The sequence below is a fragment of the Mustela erminea genome, chromosome 15, assembly GCF_009829155.1.
Source record: "Mustela erminea isolate mMusErm1 chromosome 15, mMusErm1.Pri, whole genome shotgun sequence".
NCBI classification, from domain to species: Eukaryota; Metazoa; Chordata; class Mammalia; order Carnivora; family Mustelidae; genus Mustela; species Mustela erminea.
The window spans coordinates 35,459,686-35,477,443 of NC_045628.1; the positions used below are offsets into that span (position 1 = coordinate 35,459,686).

Sequence of the window (17,758 nt, forward strand, 5' to 3'; positions counted from 1 at the left end):
CAAAACACCAAAAGATTTCAGTGTTTTTTTTTACGCTAATGTAGATCAACTGAGCTCAGACATTATCCAGAAAAAGGTTTAAAGATTGCATTACAGTAACTCATGAGAGGACTGTTTCTCCTGTTTATGCAAAGCGCTAGGAGTAGAGCTGACAATTTGTATCTCATTTTTCACCAGGGTGAAGTTAACCCTCTGACAGATAATAACTTGTTTATTCTCACTTACCTTTGGAATAACAACTGAACGTCTATAGTGTCTGTGACTAGTATTTACTCTTACTGAATAGTCTTGTCTCCATTGTTAAGATGGCGTTGACATCCTTCTAAGTGGTCTCCAATGGTATGGAGTAAATGCCTGCTCTTGCCATCATTTTCATTGTAAACAAATCTTGACAATGTCAGGTTCCCGTCACAGTCTATCAGCGTCACTCACTAAGCAGTGGTGTGACCGTTAGTCTCTCGGAGATTTGCCTCCTTTATCAGGGTCAGCCTGTGGGAAAATCTGAATGAAGAGTTACACGTTATCTAGATATAAAGGACAATAACATTTACGTGTACTTTTACTATTATAATGCATGATAGTTTAAAGGTGTTTGTTTTCTTAGAGATAACTTTAATTTTGTGTTTGGTTATTTTTCATGTACTCTATCCAAAATTCATTAAAAATACTATGGGCTTCCCTTTTGGAATCTGTTTCTCATTAGATATATGCAAGATAAAATAATAAATATGATTATCTGGGCTAGGCTACTTGGTGCCACTCTATACATACCTAAAGTTTGTGTGTTTTTTTTTTTTTAAAGAGAAACAGTGCTTCCCCAAAACATTTTGCATTTCCTTTTCTACTTAAAAATTTGTGTTCCAAAAAACAAAGTGATTTTGTCTTCTTTGCTAATGATTATCTCCACATTTAATATGGTAATCTTTTTTTTGAACATCTGTCTTAATCGATAATTTAATGTTTCAGTTGATTTGCAAAATAGCATTCCAAATGCTAAACATCCACATTTCTTTCCCTTTATTTCAGTTTCATTTGCAAGAATCTATTACTAAAATTTCATTTATAATACAGCCATATTTGTCATTGGGTCTACTGAATATACCATGTAACAAGATACAGAATAGAATTTTTCCTGTGGTCTCATGCAAGAACAAAAGGTATCAGGTATTCCTCATTATAAGGAAAGTAACAAGCAACTACTACTTATTAATGGCCCTCTGAACCAGCCTATTCTATCACTCCAGACCCTACAAATCTCCTCCTCCTGCATTATCAGAGGGTACAACCATAGGTAGAGGGGAGTTATGGAAATCCTTGTAGTGAAGAGACGGCATCTGATGGGGAGGGAAGCTCACTGATAGTGTTTCTTAAATCTTTGTGTGGGTATTAATTAGAATTTGAAAATATCTTTCCTGAATTATCTGGTATCTTTCAAATTAGTTGCTCTATCTATTCATTTTGGACCTTCTTTTTCATGGTGTTGCTTTTCCTCAAATTTTGTTCATCTTGTTTTCTCTTTTGCTATGGATTTTTGCCCAGTGACTGTTGATTATCTGTCATATACAGAATGAAGACCTAGACTAATTAATAAAGGTAACCAGTACAAAAAAAAAAAAAGGATGCATTTCTGTTTTGATGTGAACTGCTGCTCTGTTTTCTGTATGTATCTGAGCATGGGGATAAAGAATTGAGAAGTGGTAAAGTAGAGAGAATGGACATAATTGGAACAAGAGGACCCACACCAAGAGAAGGACCTTAGGTTCAAAGGCAATGGCAGTTCCAGGAGCTTAGAAGAAGAGGAAGCTGAGGGAGATTTCCAGAAGTTCTTCTGGAAGGGCCCCTTTAAAGTATCAGACACGGCTTAGGAGATTCTTAATATTTAGGTACCTGCCATGTGGAAGATGTAAATGGTGGATAGGCAGAGTTATAGTACAGTGCAGGGAGGACTTGAGTAGAAACTGGTAGGGTAGGAGGCCTTTATTCTACTATTCAGGAGAAAGAAAAGAGGAGGATGGATAAAAAACTAGCCAAGCCCATGTCTTCCACGATCTATGCTCTAGGGCTGGCCAATGTTGATGGGGAAGGGGAAAGAGAGATGAGTGTTAACTGGAATGAATTTTTTTGTTTGTTTTTTGTGAGGTTTTTATTGTTGTGGTTGTTGTTTTTGTGGGAGAGAGCATGTGTGCCCACAGGGGAGGAGCAGAGGGTGAGGGAGAGAGAGAATCTCAAGCAGACTCCACACTGAACATGGGTCCCAATCTCATGATCCTGAGATTATGACCTGAGCAAAAATCAAGTCAGTTGTTGAATCAACTGAGCCACCTAGGCACCCCTAGAATGGATTTTTCGATTCTAGGAGGCTATTAAGGGGCTGAAAAGGGAGCCTTGACAAAACATGTTTGAAGGCACTAATTAGAGGAAAGCCAAAGCCATTTTATATTTGTAACCTACCAGTTCTGACTGTCCCATAATCTGATTACCTTTAGAGTAGAGATAGCTTTCAAAATTTAAGGGTTTCTCCTCAAAGCAGTATATTTATGAATTCAAAACTTGGTCCATCACAAAATATGTATCCCAAAAGATGTTAAAATATAAAATAGGCGCAAGCCAAGATAAGTCATCTGAGCTCATAGACAGACTGAGACAGTGCATCAAGCCATCCGCTTTTTTTCAGAATCTGAACTATTTTGAAATGTTGACGTGGAGAGAGTAGAAGGTGGGAGAGAATCTCCCATACCTGGTCTTTACAGATTCACACTGAATCTGAAGATCACCTCTCTTATCCCTGAAGAACATACATCTTTTTACACAAAGGAAAACTAAACACACACAGTCACTTTTTTGTAAATAGGTTCCATATGTTTGTATATGTTTTTGTTGATATATTCTTAATATCTATATAATTAGGCAGGGGAATGGAATTGTTTCAGGTTATATAAAATGCATAATTAACAACTTTTAGTTAGAGACAGAATTAGTAATCAGGCGTTAATTTCAATTTTCTTTCATTTATGTACCTACTTACCTCTGGCTATTGTAAGACTGTACATCCAGTCAAAGGATGGATGACTGTACATCCATCTGTACATTGTAAGACTGTACATCCACCAAAATCATGCTCTAGCTTTCATGGCTGGCCTTGATTGTGCTTGTGGTTACACTCTTAACATCAGCATATAGCAGCTGCCTGTTGTGTTCTACCCTCAGCGGAACCTATGTAAGCAGATGTCTATCCTGAGACTGTTTCTGCTCTTCTCCACAATCTGTGTGCATGACCAGGTATGGGAGATCCTCTCCCTGCCACTCCCTATCCCCAACATAAAAGTATGATTACAGATCCCAAGTAATCAACAGCTGGATACATTCTCTGAGTCTTTCATAAACTCATGACCAGTTTCCTTGGCTTAAACCATTTTATAGTTTTATTTTATGAGTTTTTGCATACATGCATTAACAACCTTTTACAGTATGTGTTCTTTGAGGATACAAGGGCTATATCAAGTTCATCTTGTTCTTCCATTGTAAAGTCAAGAAGCACTGTGATTCTATAGAATGGGGAAAGAGAAATTCATCAGTTCTTTTCTGTTTCTCTCTAACTCTCCTTAGCAAATATAAGAATATAAGAATTTTTCTTACATCTTTAATCTTCTGTCTCTTGCAAGATTTCACGTAGGCATGGTAGTACACTTTACTTTTAAAGGTATATATGTGTATATGTGTGTATATATATTTGTATGTAGGCATAGTGTGTGTGTGTGTGTGTGTGTGTGTGTGTGTGTATAGGCTTATCTCAATCCCACTGAATATATTGGCTTAAACCAAAGCACCTGAAATTATACATTTAATAACTATGGGTAAGTCTTGTTCTGAAATGGCCTATTTTCAATTCTTATTTATTCATGCTAATAGAAGAAAAAGATGTTATAAATAATGCAAAAATCACTTACAGCTGACTTAGTTATATATTGTATATTTTTCACCAGACTTAGTTTCTTAATTGTTTGCTCTATTTATTACCCAAATGAGCTAACATCATGAGTATTTAACAAATGATGATTGGCGGAGATAGCTAGGAGCATTTTATGTAGTGGGAAAATCCAATCTAGTGTTATAAACTTGCTATGGAAAATTCATATATGGATGATTGATATTTACCTTACACAAGGGACTAATATTCTTTGATGCAAAAGAGATGTGAAAATAGATGGTATTTTGTCTATAATCTGTTTCTGAATGATTCAGTCAGAATTTTGGCTTAATATTTTATATAATGTGAAAAACAGAGTTACAGTGCTTCTCTACTATGACAGTAAAATTAAAATGTATTTGGAAAAATCACTTCTTCCAACTTATTAACTGGCAATCAGAATTCAAATAAAAGAAGAAATTGGTTCAAGTGAACAAAAGCAAAAGTAGGTAATAGATATAAACAGAGCTCAAACTGAATCTAAAATAATTAATGTGAATATTTTTCTACACTCCATATATTAATTGCCCATATAAGCAACATACTATGAAAATATAAAGCTTGCTTTTGTTGGATATCGTAAATGAAATACATAGAGAAGACTATCCATTAAGTACAAATTCCCAATTCAGTTTCCATATTCAAATAGCATTAACTCCAAAGTATTATTTCTATATCAACTGTCAGTGATTATGCCTCAATTTTTGTTTTAACTGATACAATGAAAAGTAAACATGTAAAGAAAAAATTTGACCATTTATTGATAAAGGTGTTGTAGAGTGGAGATTTTAAAAATGTTTTATCCCTGAATGTTTATGTGATACCATACCCTTGAAAAATTCATACTTATAGTTTTTACATATTTGGCTAGGACCTTGGCATAAGTGTCAAAAAAGGCATAAGTAGAAAAGTAAAGTACATCAATTTGAGAATATGAAAGTGAACTTTTATATCACAGTGTAGGAACAAGCTGGAGAAATTTCTTTTATGAGTCATTTCTGGATGAAGCTATAAACTTTTTTTAGCCAAAAGCTGTCATGGTTTCTTGTAAAATAATAAAGATAATAAAGATATCCATTTTAATTGATTCTTTTCATTGTTTAATAAAATTGCTTTGTTTGATTGCTGAAGAATTTGAATTGAGTTTTCATTACCCACTTCTGAACAATTTACTCTAAGATCCAGACAGTATTGAGCTAATGAGTTTGAATTTATATTGAACCTTAACTGTCTTCATGAAGTAAATGGAAAAAAATCATGGCAGTAACTAAGTATTCTTCATTAAAAACTATGTCGTAGAGATTTTACAATGAGGTTTTTAATAGAGCTAAAGCATTTAAATTGGAGTTTTACCAACTTTGCTGTTTCTAAGCACATTACAAGAAATATGATTTCCTTTTTTAAGAAATGAAAACTCATAAACTGATGGGACATTACAGAAATTTTTTTCAAGTGGGTAGTTTGTATATTCAACAGATTCAGTTAAATAATAAGTTAATTTAATTTGGGGACATATCTAAATTCAAATTATTCATAAACACCTTCTAAAATATATTCTATTAGGGTGCTTCAGAATCTACTGAAATCTAAGACATGGCCATCATTATTAAGATGCCAGCCCACAAATGTACTGTTTTGACTTTGACACTATATCGCCATAATCATCAACTTTTGTTTCTCGGTAGTTAAAAAAGGTGATATATTTATTGGTACACACACATTTCATTTATAAACCTTTGTAAAATTATCTCTTAGGTTCTTTGTACTGTGTCTAAACTATGTGGGGGCATTTAATGATTCCATGTTTAGGATTTGTGATGGAATTCCATGAGGAACTTTAATTCTGAATGGTGGCTAGAACATCACTTAATATAAGAATAAGTCTACAACTACCAGGGGTCTTCTGTTCCACAAAGTAATTAATTCTCTAGGTATATAACAGAACCTACTGTAACTTAATTTGGTTAGTCAAACTAGATTAGACTCCAAAAATAGGCTAAATATTGTAGATTTTTTTTTTTTAATTGAGGACCTATGTAAGATAAAAGCAAAAAAAAAAAATATGGCTTGGGGGAAATTTACTTACTTGAGATTCTATCCCCAGAAGTTGCTTGGCCAATCTCCAAATGGGGTATACTTTTTAAAACCTCATTTCAAAATAAGTAAGTAAGTAAGTAAGTAAGTAAATAAATAAATAAATAAAACATCATTTCAAATTAATCATTAGAAAACTTGGAATAATACTGTATCCGAATTGTATATATCCATTCCCCACAAGCAGCAGTGATGTTTCTCGGGATAAGAAAACACCTTACTCTTGCCTACCCGAGGGTTCTCATTCTTCTCTTACCCTGCTCTGCATGCCTGGACCTCACAGCCTTGCCCTTAGTCCTCCTCTCCACCCCCTTCAGCAGAATCACCTTCTGCCAAATTGTATAATGGCATGTCTTAGCACTAAAAGTAGTTGCACATAAAAAGGAATCTAATTATTGGATAGTAAAATATAGGACAGAATAAAGAAATAATTAATTGTGATAAGCTAAAAAAAAAAAACCCTCATATTTTAAACAAGAATTAGACTGATCAGAAGAATAATACAAGAAATTGACCATTTGTATGAAACACATGAAGCGTGGTGACAGGATAAAACATGGCACCGAACTAGTTAGCCTTAAAATTAATTCCCTTGAGTGGTGAGTGGATATTGTTGTCTAAAAGGCGACAAATATTTTTCCTTTGGCAATCATTATTAGAACATTTTTTAAATGCTTAAATTTTCAATGATTTATGTTCTTTGCCATTTTAATAAATGAGATATACCATGTTTCATAGTTTTCATAGTTTTATTTGACCAGAGCAGTGATGATATATGTGTATTTTTTATAGGACTGGAACTTCCTTTCATGATGATGCCCCATCCTCTAATTCCTGTCAGCCTACCTCCAGCATCTGTCACCATGGCAATGAGCCAGATGAACCATCTCAGCACCATTGCAAATATGGCAGCAGCGGCCCAAGTTCAGAGTCCCCCATCCAGGGTTGAGACATCTGTTATTAAGGTAACTGTTTTCTTACATGATTGTTTTCGCCTGTACCAAGCATCATCTTAAACCACCGTCTCTTAATCTGTGATTTTATTACATAATTCTAACTTCAAAACAGCTAGGTGATAGGAAATAAATTATGAGAAAAATCACTTACAGTAATTAGAACCAGGAAGAAACAGGGGTATAATACTAAACCATATTAGGTTAGGCTGCCCTTACATTCGGTGTTGTATCTATTAAGAGAAAGATGAACATAGGAAATTAATTGATATATTTCAAATAATGTGTGTGTTTAAATGGTTGTATGTAGGAGGGCATGTGTGTGTATACACATATGGTGTTATGAGCCTTAAGATGTAGAAAGTATTTGATTTGTTTTTAGAAGACAAGAAGTGTTAAATTATGGTTTTGCCACTCAATAGCTGTGTTGTCTTGGGCATGCGACTCAATCTTTCTAATTCTATTCTACATATAAAATATAGATAATATGATGTAGGTGAAAAAACTAAACAAAATGATAAAATTCATTGTTTTTTGTAAATTCAAAAATACACTCTATGTGGAAGATAAGATTGTTGTTATACAAAAATCACTTGTGAGTATATATACACAATTTTTTTCTCTTCCTCCCCTTGTGTAGGAAGGTATGTGTATACCTCTATATGTGTATGGGTATACTCTTCACTTATTTTATAATGTGCATTTATAGCAAATTACTTTAAGTGCACTGTCAGAATAGATTATTAATTTTTAAACTAAGAGATACCTCATGCTCATCCTCATCTGACATAATCATTACCTTCTTTTCCTGAATATAATACACTTGAGTTTAAGGGAGCCTCTGGAGCATGTCTTCCATAAAAGGTCCTGTTAACAATTCTTATTCATTGCTGGTAAAAATGCAAAATGATATAGCCATTTTGGGAGACAGTTTTGTGGTTTCTTGCAAAACTAAACATACTCTAACCATATGATTGTATATTTTGCCACCTCCTTGGTATTTACCCAAAGAAGTAGAAAATTTATGTCTACACAAGAACTTACACATGGGTATTTATAGCAGCTTTTTAAAAAATAATTGACCCAAGTTGGAAACCACAAAGATGTCTTTCAATAGGTGAAAGGGTAAAAAAAGTGCTACCTCGTGACTTTGTTAAATTAACATTTGTTAAATGGACCATAGTGTGCTTGATGGTGAATCGTGGTCCAATAACAGACTAAAAGAAAAACTGAAGTAGAGAACTTTATCACTCATGAGTCCTAGAGGAAGTATCCAGAGGTGTACCTTGAGGGATCACATGATGAGGTCTAGGCAGAGTTCAAAAAGAACAGGGCAGGATCTGGGACAGATGCCTGTTATTAAGGTCCATGGGTAGAATACTTTGAGGTTCCTTGGCTAGGCCTAGCTTGGTCCATTAAAACCAGAAGAGCTGCATTTTGGTAAACCCCACAGGGGTCCTATGTAAGTGGAGACTGCTAATCTCACATGCTGTTGGGGAGATCCTATCAGGGACTTACATTTGTCTGTGACTCTGTGGCTGCTTTCTGGGGCATGTATGTGTTTGCAAGTCCCTCCTGGAGAGTTGGCCAAACAAAATAGAAACTTAGGCAGCAATACCATAGAGTAGCTTAGTTAAACTCTTGATGCCATGTAATGGAATTATTATTCAGAACTGGAAGGAAATGAGCTATCAAGCCGTGAAAAGACATGAAGAAAACTTAAATGTATACTGGTAAGTTAAAGAAGCCAGACCAAAAAGATTACACACTAGGATTCCAAGTGTATGACACTCCAGAAAAGGCAAAACTATGGAGATACTAAAAAGATCAGTGGTTCCAGGACATGATAGGGATGAATAGGGAGAGAATAAGGAATTTTTAGGACAATTATAATGCTCTGTATATACTAAATGACGGGTACTGTCATTATACGTTAAAAAGAAAAAAGGCCTTGCGACTACTTACATAAAACATTGAATAATATGCTAATAGCAGTTTTTCTTACAATAATGGCTCTATAAACAAAGATGTATACTAGTCCCTCATATCATTTTCTGAAGTATCCAATTCAGGAAAATTATAGATAGACAAATAGATTATAATATTTAATTATATTATTTCTATATTATGATATATAGATATTACATTATTTTCTATAAATATATATATATTACAGAAGACCCAGATCAACTTAAAAATCTTTAGCTGAGAAAATGCCAGTGAACACTACATAAAAAGAAAAAAAAGAAAAAGAAAAGGTACTAAGTATTATAGAATGTGATTATTCTAATTTTTGAAAATTTAGTAATGATTACTATAGAGAATCACTCTCATAATATTAATTATATAATGTTCACTCTTGAAACTGGGAATTTTTATAATTTCTCATTTAGACAAGATTTAGATTCATAGTTAAAGGAAAAATATGACAGAAGAGCAGAATTTAGCAGTTTAAAATCCTTTTTTTAAGGATTTATTTATTTATTTATTTATTTGATAGAGATCACAAGTAGGCAGAGAGGGGGTGGGGGAAGCAGACCCTCAGCTGAGCAGAGAGCCGGATATGGGGCTTGATGCCAGGACCCTGGGATCATGACCTGAGCCAAAGGCAGAGGCTTTAACTCACTGAGCCACCCAGGCGCCCCAGCAGTTTAAAATCTTAATGGGTGACTTTGTTATAAACTCTTATCTAGGTAATTTGGACATCAGCTAGTAGCACATGGATCCAAAAGACTCCAATTACATTAGAAGCTTGGTTTGTTTTATATTTTCAATACAGATATATTTTCATTTATTTATTTATTTTTCTAATGATTTATTTATTTATTTGACAGACAGAGATCACAAGTAGGCAGAGAGGCAGACAGAGAGAGAGGAGGAGGAAGCAGGCTCCCTGCTGAGCGGAGAGCCTGATGCAGGGCTCGATCCCAGGACCCTGAGATCATGACCAGAGCCAAAGGCAGAGGCTTTAACCCACTGAGCCACCCAGGCACCCCCAGATATATTTTTAAAATAGTTTGTGTTTTATCAGATGTTGATTAGAATACTTAAGTGAAACTTCCTTTAATAAATCCTTTATTGTCAGAGTTTAGGTAAGTAAGAGGAAGGAATTGGGTTTCCTCTGAAAGGCATCTATAGAAAACAGTCTAGATTACTGAAAAGTCGGCAACATTCCTGTGGTTTCTTAAATTAAGGTTGGCAGTGGAAAGGAGGGAGATAGGGAAAAAGGAAGGAAATATGCAAAAAGGTAGTAAGAAAGGGATGGAGCTCTGTGTCTTGAAATGTGTGCCAACACCTCCCACATTATAGTGATATCCCATTTCCTAGTCTCTCGGGGCAAATATTTTCAGAAACTTGGCTATGGATAGATTAAAGGAAATTATGGACTTTTGAATGCACTGGTGGTATAAATGGTCATAGTAGTTAAGTAAGAAACAATGGCTCCAATTAAGAATGATTAGAGAAAATAAAAACTGATATTTAATTTATTATTTATCATTAATAAAATAAAGCTGGTAGGTAGCTTTAATTGCCAACGTCAAAGTGAAGTTCCGTTGGTCATTGTGAAGTTCTGAAGGGCCTATCTGCCCCTTTCCTCTGAGCCTGGCCACCTATATACTTTCAAATTTGATGCTGACAGGTAAGGATCATAGAGAACAAACAGTTTCAAGAAAAGCATGAGACAGTTCTAGTAATTTTTGTAAAAAAAATATCCAGACTGGTAAAAAATTGAGAGAATGGCCTCAGAGAATAAGGGTGAGAATATGTTCTTTACAGAATATTAAATATTAGGGGAAACACGTTAATAAATCAACCTTCCTAAATTTCTATACACTAGACTTTGTAGCACAACCAGTATTCAGTAAACTCCCGTGATATGTGTGTTTAATTTAATGAGGGAAGTTTTATTTTCCCCAAGAAAATGTTTGACTCCTGTGTCATATTAAATAGTATGAAACCGAAGTGGGCAATTAGAATAATGCTTGCAACTTTGTTTGCCTGAAAAGATTCTAATTGTGAAGACCTATTAAAAGTGAAATGTAAATGCTAGAGAAGAAGATATACCCCCATCTGAAGGAATGATGGAACTAGGGAAGTAGCCTTTGAAGGGAAAATAGATGTTTGAGGGGTTTTCCATGTGCTGGAAATTACCATTTATATTTTTGAGAGTAATGACAAGACTTAAAATGATAACTCAACCTACAAGAGAATGGCAATAAGAATTTATAGGACAGTGGTGCCTGGGTGGCTCAGTGGGTTAAGCCCCCGCCTTCAGCTTAGGTCATGATCTCAGAGTCCTGGGATCCAGCCCTGCATCCAGCTCTCTTCTCAGCAGGGAGCCTGCTTCCCCACTCTCTGCCGGCTGCTCTGCCTGCTTGTGATCTCTCTCCCTCTGTCCAGTAAATAAATAAAATCCTTAAAAAAAAGAATTTATAGGACAGACGAGAAGTGAAAACAAAGCTCACTTTGTTGAGTAATATGTATCTGAATATGGATATCATATGTAAAATAAATATCATATTTAAAATATGTAACAGAGTTACATATTTTAAAGCATTCTATACTTACCTGTTTCTAGAAGTTAAAGGAGCTTCAATGACTTTCTCATAAACTTATTTATGAGAAGTTACATACTAGTACATGCAATGGAACAGTGTCCAAAAGTTGTTTCCTTGGGTGATACTCACCCTGCTTCCCCAGTTTTGGCATGGACTGTGAGTTAAGAATGGCTTTACACTTTTAAGTGGACGGGGAAAAATATCATAGGAAGGAGAATTTTTCGTGACACATGAAAATTCTATAAATTCAAATTTTAGTGTCCATAAATAAAATGTGTTTGGAACTTAGCTACTCTCTTTATCTAATGTCTATGGCTATATTCACATACAGAGCAGAATTGAATGAAATATTTACTAGCTGGCTTTTTACAGAAAGTGATAGCTGATACCCACATTAGAGCTGTTGATTAACTCAAACACATGTGAATCTCAGGCTGTGGATAATTGATGCAGCTAAAGCTAAACTCTCAAACATTATGGGGCAACAGGATTTGGTGTGGAAAAATAAAAGAAACTAAAAGGACCAAGGAAAAGAAAATTATAGACATAGATGAAGATAATACCACTGTAACATTGTAAATAGCTTTAAAGGCAAAGCTTCATTATGGAGTCTGCCAAAATTAAACTTAGATTTTCTCCTGCTGATTGGTTTGGACTGCTGGAAAAAATTTAGTAAGATAACTTTGAGGAGGAAATGGGCATATATTGTTTACACAATAATTCTAATTTAAATCCCTAATAGCCAATTGCCTGTAAGTATATATATTGAATTACTATAGGCTCTATATTAGTCTATTATGTATCAGTGAGACTCCTATATTTTTGCTGTTTAATGTTCTATGAGTCTTACGAATGAAGAGACATAGACTAGAGATGTCAGATGTTACATAATCCAGCTTTCCCTGCGGTGGGGTAACAATTCTTGCATCCTCCCTAGCCATTTTTATATATCTAAGTTTTGTGGAAAGCTTACTCTATTTTTAGCAAATTCAAGAGTGAGGAGGGGCTACATTTGCTTCTACCTTAACTTTATTACATTCTCCGTGAAGAAACAAGTCTACTAATTTTTCTATGTTCTAGCCATTTAAATAAACAAATCCTCTGCTGTAGTACCTATAATACCTCTGCTATAGTACTATAGTACTATAGTACCTATAGTATAGGTACTATACCTACAGTTTAGTACCTCTGCTATAGTACCTATTTGGTCCTCCAGACCAAATATCCTCATTTCCTTTGACCATTTCTCATCAGGCTTCTTGGCTGACCATTTTTTAAAGCACACCCTGTCCCAACCCTTCCCATATAATATTCTACAAGTGAACAGGCTAGTGAAGAGACACTGGAACGAACATAAGCCTCAGTTTGGACAATAGTTTATAAATGTCATCGTAATTCATAAAACTGTTTTGCTAGCTGAATGTGTGACTCATTAAGTGACATGCCTTTTCAATATGAAATTTTATTAAGCCAATTTGATTAAGCCAATTCTTTGTTTCTTTTACTAGGAATTTGCATTTGTCCATATTAAGTGTGTTTCCCAGTCCACTGATTTAGGCTTTTTAGATAATTAACTTTTTTTTTTTTTTAATTTGAGTATTGTTGACAATACAATACACAATGTTATATTAGTTTCAGTACAACATGGTGATTCAACTTCTCTATACTCTATGCTATAATCACCACGAGTGTAGCTACCATCTGTCACCATGCAGCACTGCTACAGTATCATTGACTGTATTCCCAATGCTGTGTCTTTTGTTTCTGTGAGTTATTCATTCCATAACTGGAGGCTATTCTTCAGATATTTTTGAGTCTTGACATTCTAAACTATCATATTAGCTATTTATACAATCTTTGTATCATTTCCAAATTGTAAAAGGATGTATTACTTGTACTACCTTAAATCATTGAGGAAAATAAACAGTATAAATCAAGAGATCAATTCTTCTTGTCATTAGAGAATTCCTAATAGGCTGAAATGTTCTACTAATTGATTCTCTTTAGGTATCATTCATCAAGTAACCCCAAATCTCCCTGAATGAATCAATATTTTTCTCACATTTTATTTAATAAATTCACAATGATATCATAAGGACTTAGAAAAAAATAGTTCTTGTTAAAAAAAAATAAAAAAGAAAGGCAGAATATTTTGGTGGTTTAAAACATAGGTTATGGTGGAAAGATTCTTGGGTTGATAGTCCAGTTCTGCCACCTCTTTGTGATGGTGACCTCAGACAAGTTACTTAATAGCTGTGTCACAGTGGGTCAGTGACATTCCTACCTTATCAGGTTGTTGACTGATTGAATTAGTGTTTATAAATAACATCATTAGAAGTTTTTGTACACTGACATTATCTTCTCCCCAAATATTCACAAATATCTCTTTAAATAGGTTCTAGAATCTTACAAGAAATTTGTGTCAAGCTTCTGAAATAGAGTTAAAATCGTAAAGAGGAACTTTTTTCTTCTTTTTCAGCCCTCTTCACCTAAGAAGAGCACTGCGATTTGCATTTGGGGGGGGGGGTTGTAATGCAGTGGTATACAAAGGAGATTTTTTTTTTTTTAAAGATTTTATTTATTTATTTGACAGAGAGAAATCACAAGTAGATGGAGAGGCAGGCAGAGAGAGAGAGAGAGGGAAGCAGGCTCCCTGCCGAGCAGAGAGCCCGATGCGGGACTCGATCCCAGGACCCCGAGATCATGACCTGAGCCGAAGGCAGCGGCTTAACCCACTGAGCCACCCAGGCGCCCTACAAAGGAGATTTTTAAATGCATTTTTTCCAGACTTCATTCTTTTCAGAATTGTTTTTGAGAAAATTGGCAGTATTCAAATTACTCTACATTCTTGATAAACATCTTTCTTTCTTGCCACATTATAGGGATTCCTGAGAACAAGGACTATAACTTAAATTTGTTAGTCTTCTCCATCAAACTCTTGTGTGTGTGTGAGAGAGAGAGACAGAGACAGAGACAGAGACAGAGGCAGAGACACCTTAGGAGAATCTCATTTAAAGAATTAAATATCGAAAAAAATGAAATATAATGTATAAATTTCCATTCCCTAATACTTCTCTTCAAAGTAGGTCCTTAAAGTACTATTCAGTAAATAGGACTTTACGTGCATAAAGTTTAAAATGTTTAAATATTATGAAAACTAGAACTGGAGTGACCTGATTCTCAGAGTACATGAAAATCCTAGAGCAATGTCATGTCCCTTATGTTTGTTTTTAGGTACAGAATAGTTTATTTTGGGGCAATCATAAATAACTCTAGATGTATGCATGACTTTTAGACATTTTTCACAGAAAAGTTGACTTCATATAATTTTTACTTGGATTTATAAAAAACAAGTATATTCTCTTAATGTTTATTTGGGTGTTAATATTAAATATGAAGAGGATGCTCACAAGAAAAAGAAAGTGTTAAAACATAACCACCGCTAAGTATACCTGCATCAATATACTTAAACATGTCACATTTATTTATTTATTTTTAAAGATTTTATTTATTATTTGACAGAGAGAGACACAGAGAGAGAGGGAACACAAGCAGGGGGCGTGGGAGAGGGAAAAGCTGGCTTCTTGCTGAGCAGGGAGCCCGATGCAGGACTCCCAGCACCCTGGGATCATGACCTGAGCCAAAGGCAGATGCTTAACAACTGAGCCACAGAGGCACCCCAAAACACATTTATTTAAACCCATAAGTTGTTAATAATACTAATTAACAAACTCATAGTTCACCTTTGAAATCTGGGGAATTGACTTTTTAGAGGACAAATAAATGTTTAAACAAAGGATACATTAAAGGGTGGAATCCTGCATTTTCCTGGGTTTCCCATACAAACTGTTCCTCAGAATAATCATTAATTCAGTAGGGGAACTTTCTGTTTTTATAAATCGTCTAGCCAAAAACAAACAAATAAACAAACAAATGAATGAGGAATGATATATTTAGAATGTCACCAAATTGCCAGTCCTAAGGAAGTAGGGTCTAGGTCATGATCATCAGTGTGAGCCAGCATCATTAAATGCAACCTAGGAGACAGCAAGGGGCATGCAGAACCATCTACGAGACAGTCTTGCCCCAAGCTCAACTTGAATCAAATATCCAGATTTAACTATGTAGGACATTCAGGGTACAGAGGAACATAGAGAGAAATTACACCCTTAAGGAACTGCATATGGCCAGTTCAGTGTGGTCATAGCCTGTAAGAACATATACAGTGCCTTAACTAGATAAAAATTTGGCATTAAACATTTGCCATGCACAGAGAGAATGACACCACTGAAGAAACAGCAGAGTTGATCAAGACAGAACTTACCTTTTTCTCCTTCCTGTCCCCACTCTGTGCCCCCGTCCTTGAGTGTGGGAAAGAAGGAAGTCCTATCCTTTCGTTAGGTTGCTAGTATTTATTCTTACACAGGGATGACTTATATCCCTGAGCCAAGACCGTATGCTGTTTAAACTAACTGTAAGACTTTATACTAACAAACAGTAACCTGAAATTATGAGGCTACCTGAATTTTCATACATATACAGGATAAAATAGAGTCTCCTACCTCCACTGAATAAGTTTGAAGAGACAGCCGGAGAATAAAACTAAGTTGTTTATGATTATACTCAGGGGTCCTACCAGTTTCACATTTGGCAACATTAAGTATTTCTTGTGTATCATCACCAAAACAAATAAAAAGAGTTATGTAAATATCGCTTGAAGCCTCACTTTAGTACTTTGAGTCATGGAGTTTTGATGGTGTTTTGCCTGGTTCTCTACAGATGCAAGTATATTAGCATTATTTACTGTGTCTTCCAAAATTCCTTGTTAACACTTTCTTGGGTCCAGAAACCTATTTCTACTATTTGTTTTCTCTTATAATTTTCACCACAACAAGGGAATTTAGATGTCATGCTTAATCAGTGTACATATATGTTTCTGAACTCTGCTAACATTTCCTAGTTTATGACAGATGCTCCATGAGGAAAAGGATTTCCATCAGTTCTGTTTACCTACATATAACCAGAGCCCAAGACACTGGTATATATTAGTGGTTCAGTAAATATGCTTTGAATAAATGAATTTAAGTGTGAGCTATCTTAAAGCTCAGGAGTTTGGGTTATATAAAGTATTAGTCAACTTCAATTTTCTAAGTTAACAGTTATATCAAGATAACGTTTAATGTTAGAAGTATCTTCTCCCCAGTCCTACAACATATTCAGTCAGGGAATCTCAGACTGATAAACTTATGAAAATCCAGATAATTAAAAAGAGAGCAACATAAAGTAAAGCTAAGTGAAATAATTCTTCAGAGAAATCCATTGTGAATGAGTTGTGATCATTTGGACTTACACTAAGAAAATATTTTGAGTTAATAAAATATAATGCATTTTGTGAGGAGAGGAGACAATATAATTTTTGAATATTCAACTGCACACATGTAATACTAAACATTTTATACTTTTTATTTTAAAAATTTGGAATACATTATTTTGAATGCCACCTTTGATTCTGAATTATCTTAGAGACTAATGCTTCTTGTTCTGCCCAGAGGCAATAAATGTAGCCTTTTCTTTATTGTTATTCTGCTACCATTAGTTTATTAGTATGACCTTTTTTTTTTTTTGTGAGAGGGTATTCCTCTTAAATTTTCATTTATTATTGTGGCTGGTTTTATAAAGATGGAACATTGCAAAGGATTGTGTTTTATTGATTGGTGGAGTTATGATGCAGGACTATAAAGCAGTGTGTTGAAGTATTAAATTAAATATTCTTCCTCTTTGTCCTACTTCAGGCCCATCTTGGAGGTTAAAGGGTATTACACAAATGAAATGATAAATCCAGTTTACATAGTTTCCCTATAGACATTGAACTGCTTCTTTCTTATTATGTCTGAATAAAACTCATTATCTATTTTGTTTCAGTAATAATTATGAGATTCTCTCCTAAGCAATTCTTTACTGTCTCCATTATTCTCCATCTTATAGCATACTCTGGAAAGGCAAGCATATAAATATGATAAAAGAATTAAGCTGTTGAAATAAATTAATTTATTGTGCAACAATGTATTCAAATCTTACTTGCTCAGTGGATTTTACTTTAATGAAATTCTTCAAAGAACAATACATCATGTTCCAAAGATTGAAATTATACATTAAGTGAAATGACTGAATATGTTGTGTCTCAA

General features: G+C 34.6%; 1 protein-coding gene across 2 annotated transcripts in view; it reads left to right on the forward strand.

The window, feature by feature from the left end:
• The window catches only part of DACH1 (dachshund family transcription factor 1), a 425,210-nt gene that overhangs the window by 288,029 nt on the left and 119,423 nt on the right, over positions 1-17,758 (forward strand). For both annotated transcript variants that reach the window (XM_032315182.1, XM_032315183.1), the window contains exon 4: positions 6,854-7,026. In XM_032315182.1, the coding sequence (XP_032171073.1) occupies positions 6,854-7,026 (173 nt within the window). The remainder of the gene's footprint in view (positions 1-6,853; positions 7,027-17,758) is intronic.